At 38.3% G+C, this 17,437-nt stretch overlaps 2 protein-coding genes and 1 pseudogene across 2 annotated transcripts; 2 read left to right on the plus strand and 1 right to left on the minus strand.

Moving 5' to 3' along the window:
* The first annotated feature begins 1,571 nt into the window (after positions 1-1,571).
* LOC121749198 lies at positions 1,572-6,760 on the plus strand (annotated as a pseudogene).
* Positions 6,761-8,264: 1,504 nt separating this feature from the next.
* LOC121749199 lies at positions 8,265-8,732 on the plus strand. Its single transcript, XM_042143787.1, has one exon. It carries the CDS (start codon positions 8,265-8,267, stop codon positions 8,730-8,732), a length of 468 nt encoding a protein of 155 aa, XP_041999721.1.
* A 2,903-nt stretch (positions 8,733-11,635) lies between these two features.
* On the minus strand, positions 11,636-15,705 carry LOC121749200 (plastid division protein PDV2-like). The gene is made up of 6 exons (XM_042143788.1): positions 15,327-15,705; positions 13,322-13,955; positions 12,399-12,501; positions 12,208-12,322; positions 12,015-12,131; positions 11,636-11,920 (listed from the first exon to the last, which is right to left on the minus strand). Exons 1-6 carry the CDS (start codon positions 15,552-15,554, stop codon positions 11,783-11,785), a joined length of 1,335 nt encoding a protein of 444 aa, XP_041999722.1. The 5' UTR covers positions 15,555-15,705; the 3' UTR covers positions 11,636-11,782.
* Between the last annotated feature and the right edge of the window lie 1,732 nt (positions 15,706-17,437).

Consider the following 17,437-nt stretch of genomic DNA (forward strand, 5'->3'; position numbering starts at 1 on the left):
TCTCTCTCTCTCTCTCTAAAGTGATTTCAAATAGTATTTGTGATTGCTTAAACAAATTGTTATGCTTTTAGGATGTGTAGGAAGAAACACAGATAAAAAGCTTTACAATTCTTGCAAGTTTAGACTCATTTTCTGAGTTAAAGTAACATTTTGTTCCATAATTTGGAATACGTTCCAATTTAAGAAAGGGGGATAGGATACTATTGATTCCCAAACTCCCATCCTAATTTATTCAACTCTTGCAACACCATGAGCCGTGATTCCTCACCACAGATCAGGCCATAGGCATGTTCAACCGAGGGAAGTGGATTCATTTTAACTATCTCTCGCTTGATTGTTTCGTATTTGTTGTCAATTGCTATCAAGAGGTGATAGAGCCTTTGTTCTTGAATGAATCTGTCGTGAATCTCGACATCTTCTGCACACTTCATTGGGTTGACTTGTCTCTGATCAATTGCAGACCATAGTTCTTGTAATACACCCCATGTCTCCTCTAGGGAGTTGTTTCCTTGCCTCACTATGCTTGCCTTCACTTCCAGGTCATAGATCTGGATCTTGTCACCTCCACTTGCGTATGTGACGGCCAACGCGTCCCATACGTGCTTGGCCGTCGGTTGTTGAGATACTCGGCTAACCAGCCGTGCTTCAAGGCTTTGAATTAGCCATGTGAACACGCAATGGTTAGCCTGTTGCCATTGCGTGTAGGACGGATCTGTTCGAGGCGGGGAAGAGGGAACTCCGGTGACGTGAGACTCCATCCCCCGACCACAAATCGCCTTTTTCATCAGAACTGCCCACAACGGGTAGTTTCCTCCTCCACTTAGTTTGATTCCAATATTGAGAGGTTGGGTATCGATTCGGTAAGAAATGGGGTGATTTCCTGGTGAGTTATTCATCGCAAAACTATTGCGCATGAAATTGGCAAACTACCGGGCAAATTCGTCGGACATATTCTGGTTTTGGGTTTCGGTCAGTTGGTGTTCTTCTGACATTTTGGGTTACTTGCGCAGGTACAAAAAAGAAAAAAGGACAGAATAAGTGCGGAAAAAAAATGGGAAGGGCCGAGAAAGGTATCACGGACAGTGATGATACCTTATCTGAGTCCTAACCCGCTCTGATACCATGTTAAATGGTTCAGGCGACATACTTTAGAATAAAGAATGACAATACACGTTTAGGTTTGTTTAGAATGAGATGATGATTTTACTATGTAGAGATCCCTTTAAATAGGGAGTAGAAACATGTACATGGTAAGTTTAGGGTTCACTAGGAAAACATATCATTCTATTTTCTGAAATATATTATGTTCATCCTTAATTGCAGTAATTGATTCTCCATAATGAATGCAGAATCAATTCCTTTTCTAACACCTTTGTTCAAAGCTAACTCTTTTTTCTGAGTTTCCGTCCAAGTAACCGAAATTCTCTATATTCATTTTCAGAATTTTAGCAAAGCAACAATTCATCTATCTCTTAATTCACAAACAAGTCTAAAAATGATTTGGACATATATTTTGGAGTATGGAAAATTTTGACAAGTCTAGTAAAGCGAAAAATTCCCACCATCGCTAATGTATTCACTTTAGAAGACACTAAATAAACCTTAAATTTCACCAATAAATACTCCATCGATAACCACTACAAATGCTAATATCACCATCAAAAAGTTCCCTCCGGCCACGCGCCGTGATGAAGTACATCGAAATCTCCGACACGAGCCACGCGCACAACCTCAAGTTCGAGTACGCGGAGGCGCCGTTCAAATGCGACGGGTGCAAGGAGGCGGGCATCGGGTCGCGCTACAAGTGCGGCGGCGCGTGTGAGTTTGAGTTGCACACACATTGCGGCATACCATCGCCGACCATCACACACCCTTTCTACCACAAGTGCTCGTTCCAGTTCATGAGGCGGCCGCCGGGGCCGGTGGCGCGTTACTGCAACGCGTGCGAGAAGGACGTGGTGGGGTTCGTTTACCACTGCAGGCTGTGCGGCTTCGACCTCCACCCTTGCTGCGCCAAGCTGCCCATGATGATCGACGACGGCGAGATCAAATTGTACATGTACAAGAAAGTCAGCACCGCCTGTCACAGGCAATCTGTCTCTCTCTCTCATTATCCCATCATTCCCCTTTCAGACTATTACGCGCTGACGGGGCAACCCGTTTAATACATGTGGATAAAATAACAATATTTTGTTCATGTGTTTTAAATTGGGTACCACATCTAGGGCATAGTAGATACGATATATCGCATCGAAAACATTGTATAGTGTATCGTATCGAAAATATCGATATGTAAGAATTTCATATCGTATCAAAAGTTTCGATATATCGAACTTTCGATATGAAAAATATCAATATAATTACCGTATCGATATTTCGATATATCGTACCGAAATTCGATACATCGTTCCATAACGATATATCGAAGTATCGTACCGTTTTAAACATCTGTATATCGAAAAATATAATTTCAAAACTGAAAAATAATACAAAAAATAATAAAATTTCAACACAATAAAATAAACATTGCTCTCATCTCCATAATCAAAATACAACACAACCAAGTAAAAAAAACACCATAAAGTTTGAACAAACTCCATCACAATAATTAGCAAAAACTAGTAACGGTCTTGATTTTAGACTTCAATATGTATTGAATTTCAATATATTTCGATATATACTGTATATATCGATAATTCAATATGTATTGATTTTCAATATAATTCGGTATACCGAAAATATCGTTATATATCGTATATTTGATATAAAACGATATATCGCGATATAAGGAAATTCATATCGTTATCGTATCGAAAACTTACGATACAGTATCGTATCGTATCGAAAATTATGATATACCGAAAATTCGATAATTTTTCGATATTTTTAAATACGATACGAACGATATGCCCCTTCCGTCCCCAATTAGGAGTCACTCTTTGACCGGGCACGGGTTTTAAGGAAGTGTTTGAATGTGTGGTGTAATAAATGGAGTTAGGTAGTGGAATGTGAGACCTCTTTGACTTTTAGGGTATTTTTTATGTCCAAATATAGTAAGTAGGAAGAGTGACTCTTAATCGGGGATGGACCGAAATGGAAAAGAGTGACTCTTAATCGGGGACGGAGGGAGTATCATTTTTTCAGTATTTTTCCCCAGCACAAACCACATCAGCGTGCAATTTGTCAAGAAATCGAAAGGTGGGTTAATTGCGAAAATTTTATGTTTCATATTTTATTTTTCAGATTTTAAAAAGTACTAGGATGGATCAGAATTTGACAAGATTTCATAATTTATTTTGCTAATATACCCTTGTTTTAATGCTCCATAACAGTACACTGAAAATTTATAATTTTAATTAAAAAATGAAAGTTCAAATTTATGTAATATGTTGAAAACTATACAAACTAAACAATATTAATCATTGATTTCGTACTATGAACATTATATTGCTAAATTAATGAAAATTCTAGATGAGCTACCATATCTAGAAGTTGCAATTATTTTTTAATTCTCTATATGAATTCACATTCTCAAAGTATAGTATTTTTATAACATCATGTATTTCACATGTAATAGAGCGTGTGTTGACCACTTGGAATATAAAAGACAGCAGAAGAATTTAATAGATTATAACGTATGCAAGTTTTATTCTTGAATTAGGAGAAAGAAGACGATATTTCTAGGAATTTTTTGTGGCAATTAATTAAATGTTGAAAGAAATGAAGAAATTGTTTTATTGAGTCCAGTATTTGTTTGGAAGAGAAGGTTTCACAGCATTAAATTCGAAAATAGAAATGGATGATACATGACTAATTATTTGGATAAAGCAGAAAGAAAAGATGGAAGTAGTAAGTAAAAAGTGTAAGAAAACGTGCATCAATTTGAAAAGGCTAGGCCTTTTGGCCTTTCATCTTGTGGTAACCTCCAAAATGTTTATGAGATACCTTATTGCAAAGACTCTTCAAATAGGCACTCCTATCCTATAAATAGGTGGAGTCTTGAGAGTTGAGAACACACCACAACTTACACTATCTACTTTCTCTAGTTTAAGCATTCTAGTTCGCATTGCATAGCTCGGTTCTCGCCTTCAATTCAAGTTCGCCGGTGCCTACGAGTTTGAGGTGCTTCAACTCGATAGGAGGAAAGTCGTTTCATCTTTGGGGACATTACGCCAATCCGTGAGCACTAGCCGGGGCGTATTTCGTCTTGCGGAGAGAGGGTCACCTCGACTCGACTTGAAGAATACTATAGTTTGCATCTCTTTACTTTCGTTGTAATTTTTATTATTATATTTACCTTCCAGTTTTGTTCTTTTGTAATAGCAAGAGTTTTCCCGTGTAAAGGCTACAATATTTCCAACAATCGCAAGACGAAATATTGTACTCTTGCTGAATCATGTCGACCGATGCTGGAGGAAACATGAAAGTCAAAGCTGGAATAAAGCAACGAACGGTCGCAATGTCGATGCGCTATGGAGTGGTTAATTCCTTGAGATCTATTCTCTTGAGAATGATGTTTATCGTTTGTCATTTGACAAGCAAGACCAATTTAGATTTAGTAGTAGTAATTGGGATGCATGGGTTGATGAATATACCAATGCACATTTGGTTCAATATAATTGTGTACTTATTGTTGGAAACAATACTGTACAAATTATTTGAACGTGTTGTTATAAACAACAAAGATCACGAGGTGATCGCAGTGGTCTCCGACGTGGACCATGGTAATAATCCAAATGAATGGTTTGTTGATACGGGTGCCACATGTCATGTGTGCTCCGAGAGAAGCGTTTTTTCTACTTACAAATCTGTTGGAGGTAGAAAAGTACGTATGAGAAACCAAGCCTCTTCCGAGGTGGTTGGTGTGGGTAATGTGTTCCTAAAATTAGGATCCGGAAAGGTTCTTACCCTCAAGGATGTGCTGCATGTCCCAGACATCCGAAATAATTTGGTGTCAGGCTCACTTCTAGTAAATCATGGATTTTCACTAGAATTTGAGTGTGAAAAGGTTATATTAACAAAGTTTGAAAAGTTCATAGGTGAAGGTCACCTAGTGAATGGGCTTTTTGAGCTGAATGTTACGGTCATTCACCGTGGAAAAAGATTAAGAAATAAGGAAGATGATACATCCTCCTATTTGCTTGAGTGCTCTGATTTATGGCATAAAAGATTGGGACATGTAAATCTAAATGCTATAAAAAGATTAGTAAATCTTAATTTACTAAAAGTAGATAAGTTTAACTCACAAGAAAAATGTGAAGTCTGTGTTGAAGCAAAAATGACCAAGCTACCGTTTCGCTCGGTAGAACGGAGCACAAAACCTCTAGAGTTAATCCATACAGACGTATGTGATTTAAAATTTGTGCAAACTAGAGGTGGTAAAAAGTACTTCATCACATTTATAGATGATTGCACAAGGTATTGTTACCTTTACTTATTGAGAAGTAAAGATGAGGCAATTGAAGCGTTTAAAGACTTCAAAAATGAAGCCGAAAATCAACTTAATTGTCGAATTAAGTGTGTTCGAAGTGATAGAGGTGGTGAGTATGTAGCCCCGTTTGCAGAATTATGTCATGCAAGTGGTATAATTCACCAAACAACGGCTCCATATTCTCCCCAGTCAAATGGAGTTGCTGAACGAAAAAATCGAACACTTAAAGAGATGATGAATGCTCTGTTGATTAATTCTGGTTTATCCCAGAACATGTGGGGGGAGGCTGTGTTAACAGCGAATCATATCCTGAATAAAATTCCACTAAAAAATAGGGACGTGACTCCTTATGAGTTGTGGAAAAGGAAGAAACCTTCATATTCATACCTCAAAGTGTGAGGGTGTTTAGCAAAGGTAGAAGTGCCACTTCCGAAACAAGTTGCAATAGGCCCTAAAACAGTCGATTGAGTCAGCTGTGCCTGGCGTGGCTGAAGGAACAATTTGAAACAGTCGATTAAGAAAACGTGCATCAATTTGAAAAGGCTAGGCCTTTGGCCTTTCATCTTGTGGTAACCTCCAAAATGTTTATGAGATACCTTATTGCAAAGACTCTTCAAATAGGCACTCCTATCCTATAAATAGGTGGAGTCTTGAGAGTTGAGAACACACCACAACTTACACTATCTACTTTCTCTAGTTTAAGCATTCTAGTTCGCATTGCATAGCTCGGTTCTCGCCTTCAATTCAAGTTCGCCGGTGCCTACGAGTTTGAGGTGCTTCAACTCGATAGGAGGAAAGTCGTTTCATCTTTGGGGACATTACGCCAATCCGTGAGCACTAGCCGGGGCGTATTTCGTCCTGCGGAGAGAGGGTCACCTCGACTCGACTTGAAGAATACTATAGTTTGCATCTCTTTACTTTCGTTGTAATTTTTATTATTATATTTACCTTCCAGTTTTGTTCTTTTGTAATAGCAAGAGTTTTCCCGTGTAAAGGCTACAATATTTCCAACAAAAAGGTGGTAAATATTGAGGGGCGGGAGAAAGGGGAGGAGCTGGAGGTACAGATCATGGCGTGCGTGAAGGAGACAGCAGGCATGAGACCGAAAGCAGCAGATCACAAGAAAAGCAGGAAAGGGATTAATGTAGAGAAATGCTGTGAGGTGGCTGGTTTGGCGTTGCACTTCAGTTTGTCATATCTGCCGTTGTAGGGGATCCCATCCCATTCCATTCCCACCACCCCTCATTGTTGCTCTTCTACGAGTATTATTATTGTCGATACAAGTCTGATTCTGAAGATAACAAAGTAGGATCAAATAACACTTTCTAGGCCTGAGTTTACAATATAAGAGATCCCTTTTAAATTATTGAGTGCCAATCTTCCTTTTCCAACACACGGAGGAGGGCTCCATATGAATTCTAGATTTCCACTTACTACTTTCTAATGATACTTTCATAGGTAAACAGCAAAATTACGAAGAAATAGTTAACAAATCTATGATGAACAAGTAGGAGTATATTTTAGATGGACCGATTTATTATTTATGAATATCAAGCTCCTTTTTTTTTAAATTAATTACCATACTGATAAAAGAAAAGCACTCCGGATAATAAAGAATATATACACACAAATAGTCAACTCTTAAACGAAAAAAAATGGTTTGGAAATAGAATTGATTTGACAATAACATCATTTTCAATGTAGAGAAATTAAAACCGGAGAGGAAATGTACAAAAAGGCCAATTATGGATTTGGGGACATTCTTGTTAAAAATATGCAAAAGCATCTTAAATGAGCAAAGTGTAATGAATAAGAATTACAAATATGCATTTTAAAATATAGGACCACAAATATTATACTACAATCTCAAAGTATAATTCACTCTTTAAAATATTAGGTCTGTGGCAATAATAAAATTACGCTTGTATGCGTATAATAATTTTGCCTATCGCCCTCTCCTATTAATTACTAATTTACCACTCTAATTCTCCATCTTGAAATTTGCAAACCAACGAAAGCGCAATGTTGATATGTGGGAGTGTTTAAAAAAATTGAAAAAAGAGCAAGTGTCAAGTGTGTAAACAAAAGAAAATGAGAAGCAGAAAAATATAAAATTGAGAAAACAAAACGACAAAATTAAAAACTTCCATGAAATCACGTATACATAATGTTTTGCTTATTATTAATAATATTCACTATTGTTCATATTAGAGAAAGATACACTAAGTCCCAAGTCAATTACTTATTATATTTAGACAAGAATTAAGAGAGTGGAAAGACATAAATAAAGTGCAAGAGATATAAAATTGAAAAAAAAATTGTTTGGATAGAAAATAAAAGTATGGTTTAAATTGAAAATTTCAAAGAAATTCAAACCATTTTACTCTAGAGAATGAGAGTATCACGCGGACCGTGTGGGCCAAACTTTTGTAATATTGGGGAAATGTTGCCACGATATCATTTTCAATTTTTCACAATCACCGGCAATGTTTTACACTAGAATTAATTTGAATCATCTCACTCTCCAGTCTCCTTTATATTATTACAAATCACAATCTACACAAACCGTTTGCACTTTTCAAACTCAATTAATTTACAACTCACAAGTAAATCCTCTTCTCGTATTCTTATTTTGGTAAATATATAGCTGTATATACAAAATTGAATTAATTAGGAAAAAATTAATACTATCCAATCCAATACTGATAATAATTGTAAATTACCCTATTACCAAGTCAACATTTAACAACCACCAAAATCTCCTCCCAAAATTCCTATATATAATTATAACACATTTCTGTTATAAATATATATTTGTTCCTAAATGAAAAATATGACTTGTCCGGCCATGTTTCGATCCCTGAGCGCCGCCGCCGCCACCGTTATTTTGAAAATGGGCATTTGTGTGCCTTCTCACGCTATAGAGAAACCGGTGGATGAGCGGCCTTCGTCGTCGGTGAAGGTGGTGGACCTGGAGGGGAGGCTTGAGGAGTTCCGGCAGGCGGTGACGGCGGAGGAGGTGCTCTCCCGCCACCCGAACAGCTACCTGTGCAGCGCAGATAACATGGTGGTGAACTCCCACGCGCCGCAGCTGGCGAAAGACCACGCGCTGCAGCCAGGCCAAATCTATTTCCTAATGCCACTCTCGAGATCACTAACGCCACTCTCTCTTGAAGATTTGTGCGACCTCGCCATCAAAACTAGTAGAACTGTCGACATCGGCGCTGATCCGTTTCTCCATGGATGCAAAAGATTGACGATTTCTGAAGATGGGAATTGCAGGAATTTTGTCTCTTCTTGATTTATTTATTTGTTTTTTCTATTATATTTTTTTACAGGTGGAAATTAATTAGACGGTAATACTGGAGTCGACTAAACTACCATTATTCTTTTCCAAGACAAACTTTTATTTTATTTATGTGTTTTTTTATGTCACCTTTTCTGTGTGATAAGATTCTAAATATTTTATTTTATTTTATTTTATTTTATTTTAGCAAGAAATTTTAGTCAACTATTTTTGCGAGAATAATGGGATTTTGTAATAGGAAAAGTGGGAGGCATTTCTGTTCCCATTGTAGTATAAGTGTGGTGCATGTGAATGATAAGTAGGTGTATATTAAAAAATATTCTTGAATAAAAATTTGTTTCGCACAAACAATTTAGTACATATTGATTCTTTAATAAATTGTTGTTTTTTTTACCATATATTTTCTGGTTATATAGGTCTAATCCTCTGTTTCAAATCTCAACTACTCCCGTATCTATAAACTACATGTCCACATGGTTTATAAAACCATCTCCAATCTTACACAAAAATTAATTTTTTGCATAGAATATTTCTCTAATCGTATTGCAAATCTAAACCTGTTTTTGAGTTTTTCTGTGGAACAATACCAAATATGAGTGTATACTGGAACTACTGTAATAATTTTGTGAGCTCAAAAATATAAAATTTGAGATTTGTTATAGGGTTGGAGTATAATATATATCTAAAAAATAAGTATGAATTTAATGTAAATGCTTGGGGATGGTCTAAATAATAGTTAATAATAAGAGTAATTGAAGCATGGAGTATACGATACGATAGTAGTATCAGTGTAACATCAAACTATCCTATAAACAAATACTCCCTCCGGCCCCCAAAATTCGTCACCATTTGACCCGGCACGGGTTTTAATAAATGTAATAGAAAGTGGGTTGAAAAAGTTGGTGGCATATAAGTCCTACTTTTATATATTAGTTTTATAATAAAATATGAGTGTGAATGAGTTAGTGGAATGTAGGGTCCACTACCAAAAATGGTAAAAGTGAAAGGTGACAAATTTTTAGGGACGGACGAAAAAGGAAATAGGTGACAAATTTTCAGGGACGAAGGGAGTTACAATTTTAAAAGGAAGTGGACAAAAAGAAATTACATAAATTACAAAATGTGCTTTAAATTAATTTGAATTAAAGTGGTGGTCATATATGTGTTGTATGATGTATTAAATTCATATATTGAGAGGAAGGTAGTACAGTATTAAGTAATGTTTATAGAAAGAAGACTGTTACTTGAGTATTCAAAAGAGAGAACTTAGAACTATTATGGAGAGTATAATATATCAATCTGTACTTAGAACTTAGAACTTAGAACTATTCTGGAGTACTTAATATCGCTTTGTGGACTTGCTATTCTGCGTACAAAGTGAAGTCTTGTTGTGGACATACTAGTAGGGTTGGTTATTCGGTCGGTTCGGTTTGGTTATTCGGTCGGTTCGGTTAATAACCGAACCAACTTGTCGGTTAACCGAACTGAATTGTCGCATTTGAATACAAATTAATGCATAGACTAACATAAAGTAGTACCATATGTTAGTCTATGAATTAATTTGTATTCAAATGATACTACTATATGTTAGTCTATGAATTAATTTGTATTCAAATGCATATGTAAATCCAGACTTCCAGTAACGTTTTTAAAAGAATATTACATATATGGGGATACATGTAATGGGATGTGATCAAATGCAAACTCTAAATATTGTACAAATTCCAAATTATGATCTGGACCGTTAGAAAATGTCAACAGATGACAAAATAGTAGCAACAGAAAATGTCAACACAGTGTCAACGATTGATGCTGTGTTGATATTGTGTTGATATTTTCTGTTATTACCAGTGTTGCTACTAGGGTGGCAGGAGAATCCATTATACTAATAGTAGTATTGCATATGCATTGTTTTGAAGAATGTCATACAATCATATCATATGACCGTGCAAATTAAAGCAGTGCATGAATTTGTGATCCTAAACCTTAGCAAAGTTGGGAATCGTTCATGCCTAATTATATTATATGACCTACTTGCAGTTCACATCCTTCTATTTTGGGCTTTCGTCAATAATATATCTCATTCATTGGGATCTAAAGAGTGGTAGATAGCAATTTGTGCCATCTATTATCTACATATAGTGAAACAATGTCGCCCTAACTACAATATGATGACACCATATATTATTTCCATCCATATAATCTTCTATTTTAGTTAGGAATGTCAATCGGGTCAACCTAGCGGGTTTCAGCCAACCCTACTCAGGTTCAGAATATTCAAGTTCGGACTAATCGGGGTGCTACAAATAAAATTAACATTTGATCAATTCAATACATAATGATGATAATTAATAGGATGAAAAATATTTAATAATGATAATTTTGAGATATATATGTGCTTAAACTCCAATATGATAAAATACTAATTTAAGATTTGTATTAAAAAAAAATAAAACATATGAAGTACTCATTTTAAGAAAATTTAAAGTAGGTTGTAGAAACTAAAATATTTCTTATAGTGAATTTAAATTTTCTAATTTATTTATCTTATTAAATCAATAAAAAATAACATAATTAACATAAAATTGAAAGTTTATCTTTTATTTAGTTATTTATATTATAAAAATTATCAATGAACTGTCGAATTAGGTGTTAAACAGACGAAACAATAGTTAATATTTGCACCTAGGTCCAACCCACCGGATTCCGAGTCAGCCTACTCAAGTTGCAGGCTAATCGAATTATAATTTTGTCGGAATAGAAATTTCTAATTCTAAACCCTCTTAATGTCAACCCATGGATTAGGCTGTATGCTGCACTGAAATCCCTAACTTTAGTCCGTCATGGTACAAACCAACACCATTTCCGTATTAACGAAGCTACGAACAAAAAACGCATTTTAAACTCAAGTAACACATTTTATTCAACAAATAACAACGCAATCGAAAATTGACATAGTAATTAATTTTGCACAATACAACCATAACAGACCAAATTAAACCAAATGTGTGATTGAAATAATTGATTTATGAAGTGAATTCAATTCATGATTGTGGATTCATATGAGACTTGATGGCAGCAACCAAATGATCATATGCCACACTCCATGCCTTCTTCATTTCTGGTGACCAAATTTCTCCCACTGCCTCTTTTATAGTCTCCAACAATGCATATTTCGTCACCTGTTTTTTAATTTAATTTTTTCAAAATGATCAAATCGAGTCAAGTTGAATACTAGTATAAAATTCTTGAAAATGTAAAAAAAAATATAAAAACCTCAAAATGTTCATCAACGACGCCATATTTGGAGTGGACAGTCCCTAATTTTGTTAGGGTGGATTCTCTTATCACAACTTTTCCTGCTTTCCTAAGTTGCAGTGCAGCTTCACATGTCTGCCAATATATCATAAATTTATTTCAACAAATAATTGCAAATTTTGCAGTAACTCATTAAAAAATTGAAACTAACCATGACAAATACAGATTTGGCATGAGGCTTAAGCTTAGGATTCTGCTCCAGCGGAACATTTGAATCTCGCAGAAATGGGAATATTTTTTGAGCCGATGGGGCGATCTCAAATATCCTGATTCAAATTAATATAATTAATTGAATTAGAAATTGATTAAAATGAGTTATTTTGAATAGGTTTGGTTTATTACTTGAGAAAAAACTTGAGACCCCATTCGGCAGCATCCTTCTTCATCAAGTTCCATGACTTCACCACTAGACCTTCTTCTTCTTCGGTAAACATAATCACCACATCTTCATATAATAATAAAAATAACCAAATAAATAAGGAAACTGTTTCTAAGAAAAAGAGTAAATAAATGGAAAGGGATTATAAATGTACTAACCATTTTGATTTGCAGCACTCATTGTTCAATTCGTTAGATTTGTGAATGTGGTAAAAATTGATTAGTTTGATACTATAAATAGTGGGAAAATGTTGGCTCTTGAGAAATGCTGAGAGTCATTTAGTTGAGTTGAGGAAACAAAATCTAATTCGATTTAGCAAAACAAGGAGCGGAACGTGGTTTTCCGCAGCTTCAAATGGCGGCTGCTTTTGACCGGATTTTTGTAATATTATTATTGTACTACTACAATGATCATTGTAATAAAGGTACTCCCTTGTCCGCCGAGTCCCATTTAGATTTTAAGAAAAGTTAAAAAAAAAGTGAATTAAAAAAAAATTAGTAAAATAAAAGTCTCACTTGTATATACTAGTTTTAAATTAAATATGAGTAAAATGAGTTAGTGAAAAATGACATCCTGATAAAAATGAACCGGGACCTTTATTCTTGGACGGACTAAAATGGAAAAATGAGACTCCTACTTACGGATGGAGGGATAATCACTTTTGAGGTGGATCTCAAATTTCTTGTTGTCCAAGAATATTCATGAAAAAATTAATTTTGTACACAGGATAGAAAAAAAAAACTGATAGTACATGAAAGCAAAGGGCTAAATTGCAAAATAAATTTAAGATAGTCAATCTCGACGACATAGAGAGACAAAAACAGAGATTAGGATATACAATGAAGAATTCAAGACAAAATGATGAACTAAAAATCAAGAATTCAACCACATCCATAACTCACATCTGGAGCAGAAACAACAGATTCAAATGGAACTTCAACTCTCTCTTTCACAACGCACCTCGTCTCCCCGTTTTCGAGGACAGGGACCTTCCCAGGCGGGCACTCCGCGCCACCCCCCTTCTCCTCATTCCGCTGCTGCTGAAACAGATCCGAGAACTTGAACTGGTTGTCCCGTTTCCCCAGTCGCGCCTCGAAGCCCGCCAAGCTCAAGATGGTGATCACCCCAACTACGGTTATGGCCGTCTTGGCTGCTGTGCCTAACAAGGCTCTGACCGACTTAAATGCTCCCCCGGCCTCTGGTTTGTCAATATTGTTGGGGATGTTGTGGTGGTGTTTTGCGCCACCACTTGTGAACCCGTTTTGAGAGGATCTCCGAGATGAGGTGAAAGTAGAGAGGTAGCCGTTTTTGGACACGATGGATTGAGAAGGCCGGCTTGGATACGGAGGAAGAAGGAGATCGTTGTTGTCCTCAGTTTCGCTGGCAAAAGCCACGGCCTCGTGTATGACTTCCAAGTCCTTGCCTTTGTATTCCTTCAGCTCTTTGAGTAACTTCTGCTGGCAGTATCCGATTTCAGCCAAGGCTGCTTCTTTTTCGTACCATTGTTGCTGCTGCAGTGCCTGAGAAGGAAAACAGGAAGTGATTAAATGCCTCATACTCAGGAAACAAGAAATGGATCCAAGATTAGAGAAATATGAACCCATAGTTAAAGAGATCAAGTTCCAGAAAACTGATGAGCAAACATCTATAACTACTAGTAATTAACATGTGTCGAAGGCAATTTTAAGCCACAACTCCAATGCAAAGATATGGACTGGATTGGGTCATTCAAACATAACACACAAACACACACAATAGATTTTCCTTACCGGAATATAGAGGCAATCAAGGAAAATCGAAACAGGAAAACCAAACCAATGTATTAGTTGAGTACGGTTAAATCTACATAATGTGATTGCATCAGTTTAATGCCTCTCACCAGTCATCGACCTAGTAATCAGTTTTACTTATTGACATTTGTCACTTCCATCATGAAATTTGTCTATTGTTTCTCAATCGCAATCTCTGAAAGCTGGCCGAGCGAGATCCCATGTTTTTCTTCCTGTGGTCTTCATTTGAGGATCTTTATTGCTCTTTATGAACCAATAAACCAAAGAAATCAAATACAAAGATCTTGGTTCAGCTTGATTGCAAAAAGGTTTTAGTTTTCAATATTTTCTGTTTATTTTAGCCGTTAGCCCTACCTTCGTACCCCGGTCCTCTCATATATGTGATGTGAGTATCCTCCCAACTTCTACCGAATACCAGTTAACGATTGCAGCACCTTTTATGAGATACTATAACTTTAGTATGTTTCTAAACTTTTCATGTGATGAAGGATACATGAAAGCTAGTAATAAACAGTTACAAAACCTCTCATATCTTCAAGCAGAGAATCTCAATAATGCACATCCATGGTTAGCAAAAACAAGCCAGACCGTAGCATAACATCCAAGTAAATCTAAACGAAAGACATTCGTTGTAGGCACAAATGATTGAATAGGCTGAATTTACATCTAAAATCACCAAGTACTAAGTAGTCGATACAATTTAGAAACAGCATCACTCAACAGGCATAAAGCACCTTCATTTCTAGACTTAAATCATACTATTTGAGAATCCAATGGATGAATTATACACTTCCAACAAAAATACACCTAATTCATGAAAACATCAAAAACCTTCATAAACCAGATATTTGTAAAATCACAGAATGTCCGCCGGATGAGGAGCCATCTAAACACCCTTAAAACTAGTTCTTGACCTATAATTAGCCATTCCAAGAATCACAAATCACTCTAACCATTCGCAAAAACCTAGAATTGCCAAGTTTCTAAATTGATTCAAGAAACAAAAACCATCTCAAAGCTTCCAAGAATCCGCATTTAAAGAAAACCCCCAAATGAACACACCAAAACCTAAAATTATGAAAAATGTTACAAAATTAAAACCTGCAAAGAAGACAGCTGTGCCTCAAGGGATTCAAGAGCATCTTTGATACTGAGGAGACTCTCCTCAGCATCGTTTTCTCTATTTTCTGCATCTGGGTTTGCTTCAGATTCCTTGGAAACACTCTCTCCACTTTCTGCATTAGAAGCTGTATTCTGAATGCAGCTGACAATTTTGGACCTTAAGTCTGAGGTCTTCGCCAAAACGAGCACAATTCTGTCCTCGTCCATCGTTAGCTGCAAAGATTGATTTTTTCTCTTGAAATTATGATTGTCAATTATGTTAGGTTTGGGGGCGGTGAGGGAAGGAAGGTTTTGAGCTGGAGGAAAGCAGGAAAATCAGTTCAGGGAAAGCGCCAAAGCAAGTGCTGCCATAATCCGGGAAATTGTGGTTAAAAATGAGATTAAGAGTTGCAAGATATTTGAGGCCGACCGCCGACTGGCTTAGAGCATTCGCGATGGCGCCCGTCCCGACGGACGTCCGTGCGGGACGTCCGCCATTGTGCAAAGGTAATGCGGATATGGACGTTCGCTGCGGACACCGGAGATCTGCAGCGCTCCCGGGACGTCCGTGGCGACGTCCTTGTGGACGTCCGTCATTGCGTTGACCCCAGGAACGTCTGCGCGGACATCCCGATTATTTTATTTTTTTTTGAAAATTCTATAAATACGGCTCGTTGAATTTCATTTCATTCGCCCCACTTGTATTAACGAGTATCTCTCTCTAAATACTTTTCTTTCGAAGATAAATGGAGCGCCACGATAGTGATTCCCCCGCCACGAGCGAGTCACAGGGACCGATCTTTCCCGTTGGCGGAAGTACCCCAATGTCCGCCACGATGTCCGGAATGGTGGGGATGATGCCCCAAATGGCCGTTTGAGTGCCGGAATGACCCAAATGCCGGGGATGATGCCGCCCCAGATGTCGGGGATGATGCAGGGCTCGCCTGTCGCTGCGTGGGGGGAGTATGCAGGGGGTCTCTCAATCACCGGTGGACAATGTCTATCGCCCCTATATGGATTTACTGTCGACGGACAACCCACCTGAGTACTCATCTCGAGACTCAGTTCACTGGCATCGAGACGTTCTCGATGGAGGAATTGGGGCTATCTCTGATCCGGGATTCTCTCACAGACGCACCAACGGCGACAGGGAGGAGGGGGAGGACAGGGAGAGGGAGGGGCAGGGGACGGGGCACTACCTCGCCTGCGGCGGGGTACGATGGTGAGGCGGTGGCCGCTGAGGTGGGGGAGGAATCCAGCGGGAAAAAGAGGACTGTCTGGAGCACAGAGGAGTGCATCGCGCTTGCGAAGGCATGGATCAGTAAAGTGGAGGATCCATATATCGGCGCTAACCAGCATATCGACAGGATGTGGTGTCGCATTAGCCAAAACTACCTCCAATTCAAACCGCCAAGGGGGAAGCCTCACAACGGAGAGCAATGCCGGAAACAGTGGGAGCGGCTGAAGAGACAGCTCTGCCGATTCGTCGGCATTTACACAAACAACCGCCGCTCGACAACCAGCGGCATGTATGCCGAGGATGTGAAGCTACTGTCTCACCATCAGTTCAAAGACGCTGCGGCGGGGTTCGGGGAATTCAAATATTGGGATGTGTATCTTGTGGTGTAGACTTCGGCCTAGTTTACTGCGAGTGTTGAATTTAGCTGGCCGAAGCGGACGAAGATCAGCGCCTCCGGGGAGTACATTAGCAGTGCTGGTTCCCACGAACTCCCCCCGCCGAGGCAGAGTTCCCGACACCTTTATCGTCGGCCCGCCGCCGTCGCCCGGTGGGGCAAAAGTCCGCGGCGCGGATGGCGAGTGGAAGCGCCAGCGAGTCCGCCGAGGCCCAATCGGTAGCTCCTACCCAAAACGATCCCGAGCTCCCCTCACTCGCCCGCGTCGCGCAACATGAACCCCTGTTACGTGCAATGGTTGAATGGCGGACATCGACCGATCGCCATTACAGGTCGTCGCTGAAGGATATCATCAACAATATGCGGCACGATTTGGGGTTGGGAGACATGGCGGAGAGTGGTGACGAGGGGACTACCGGCGGGGACGACGAGGGTACTGGCGGCGGGGAATGCGAGGAGTGAGACGGCAGTTTTTTT

The sequence above is a fragment of the Salvia splendens genome, chromosome 9 (genome assembly GCF_004379255.2).
Source record: "Salvia splendens isolate huo1 chromosome 9, SspV2, whole genome shotgun sequence".
Classification (NCBI taxonomy): domain Eukaryota; kingdom Viridiplantae; phylum Streptophyta; class Magnoliopsida; order Lamiales; family Lamiaceae; genus Salvia; species Salvia splendens.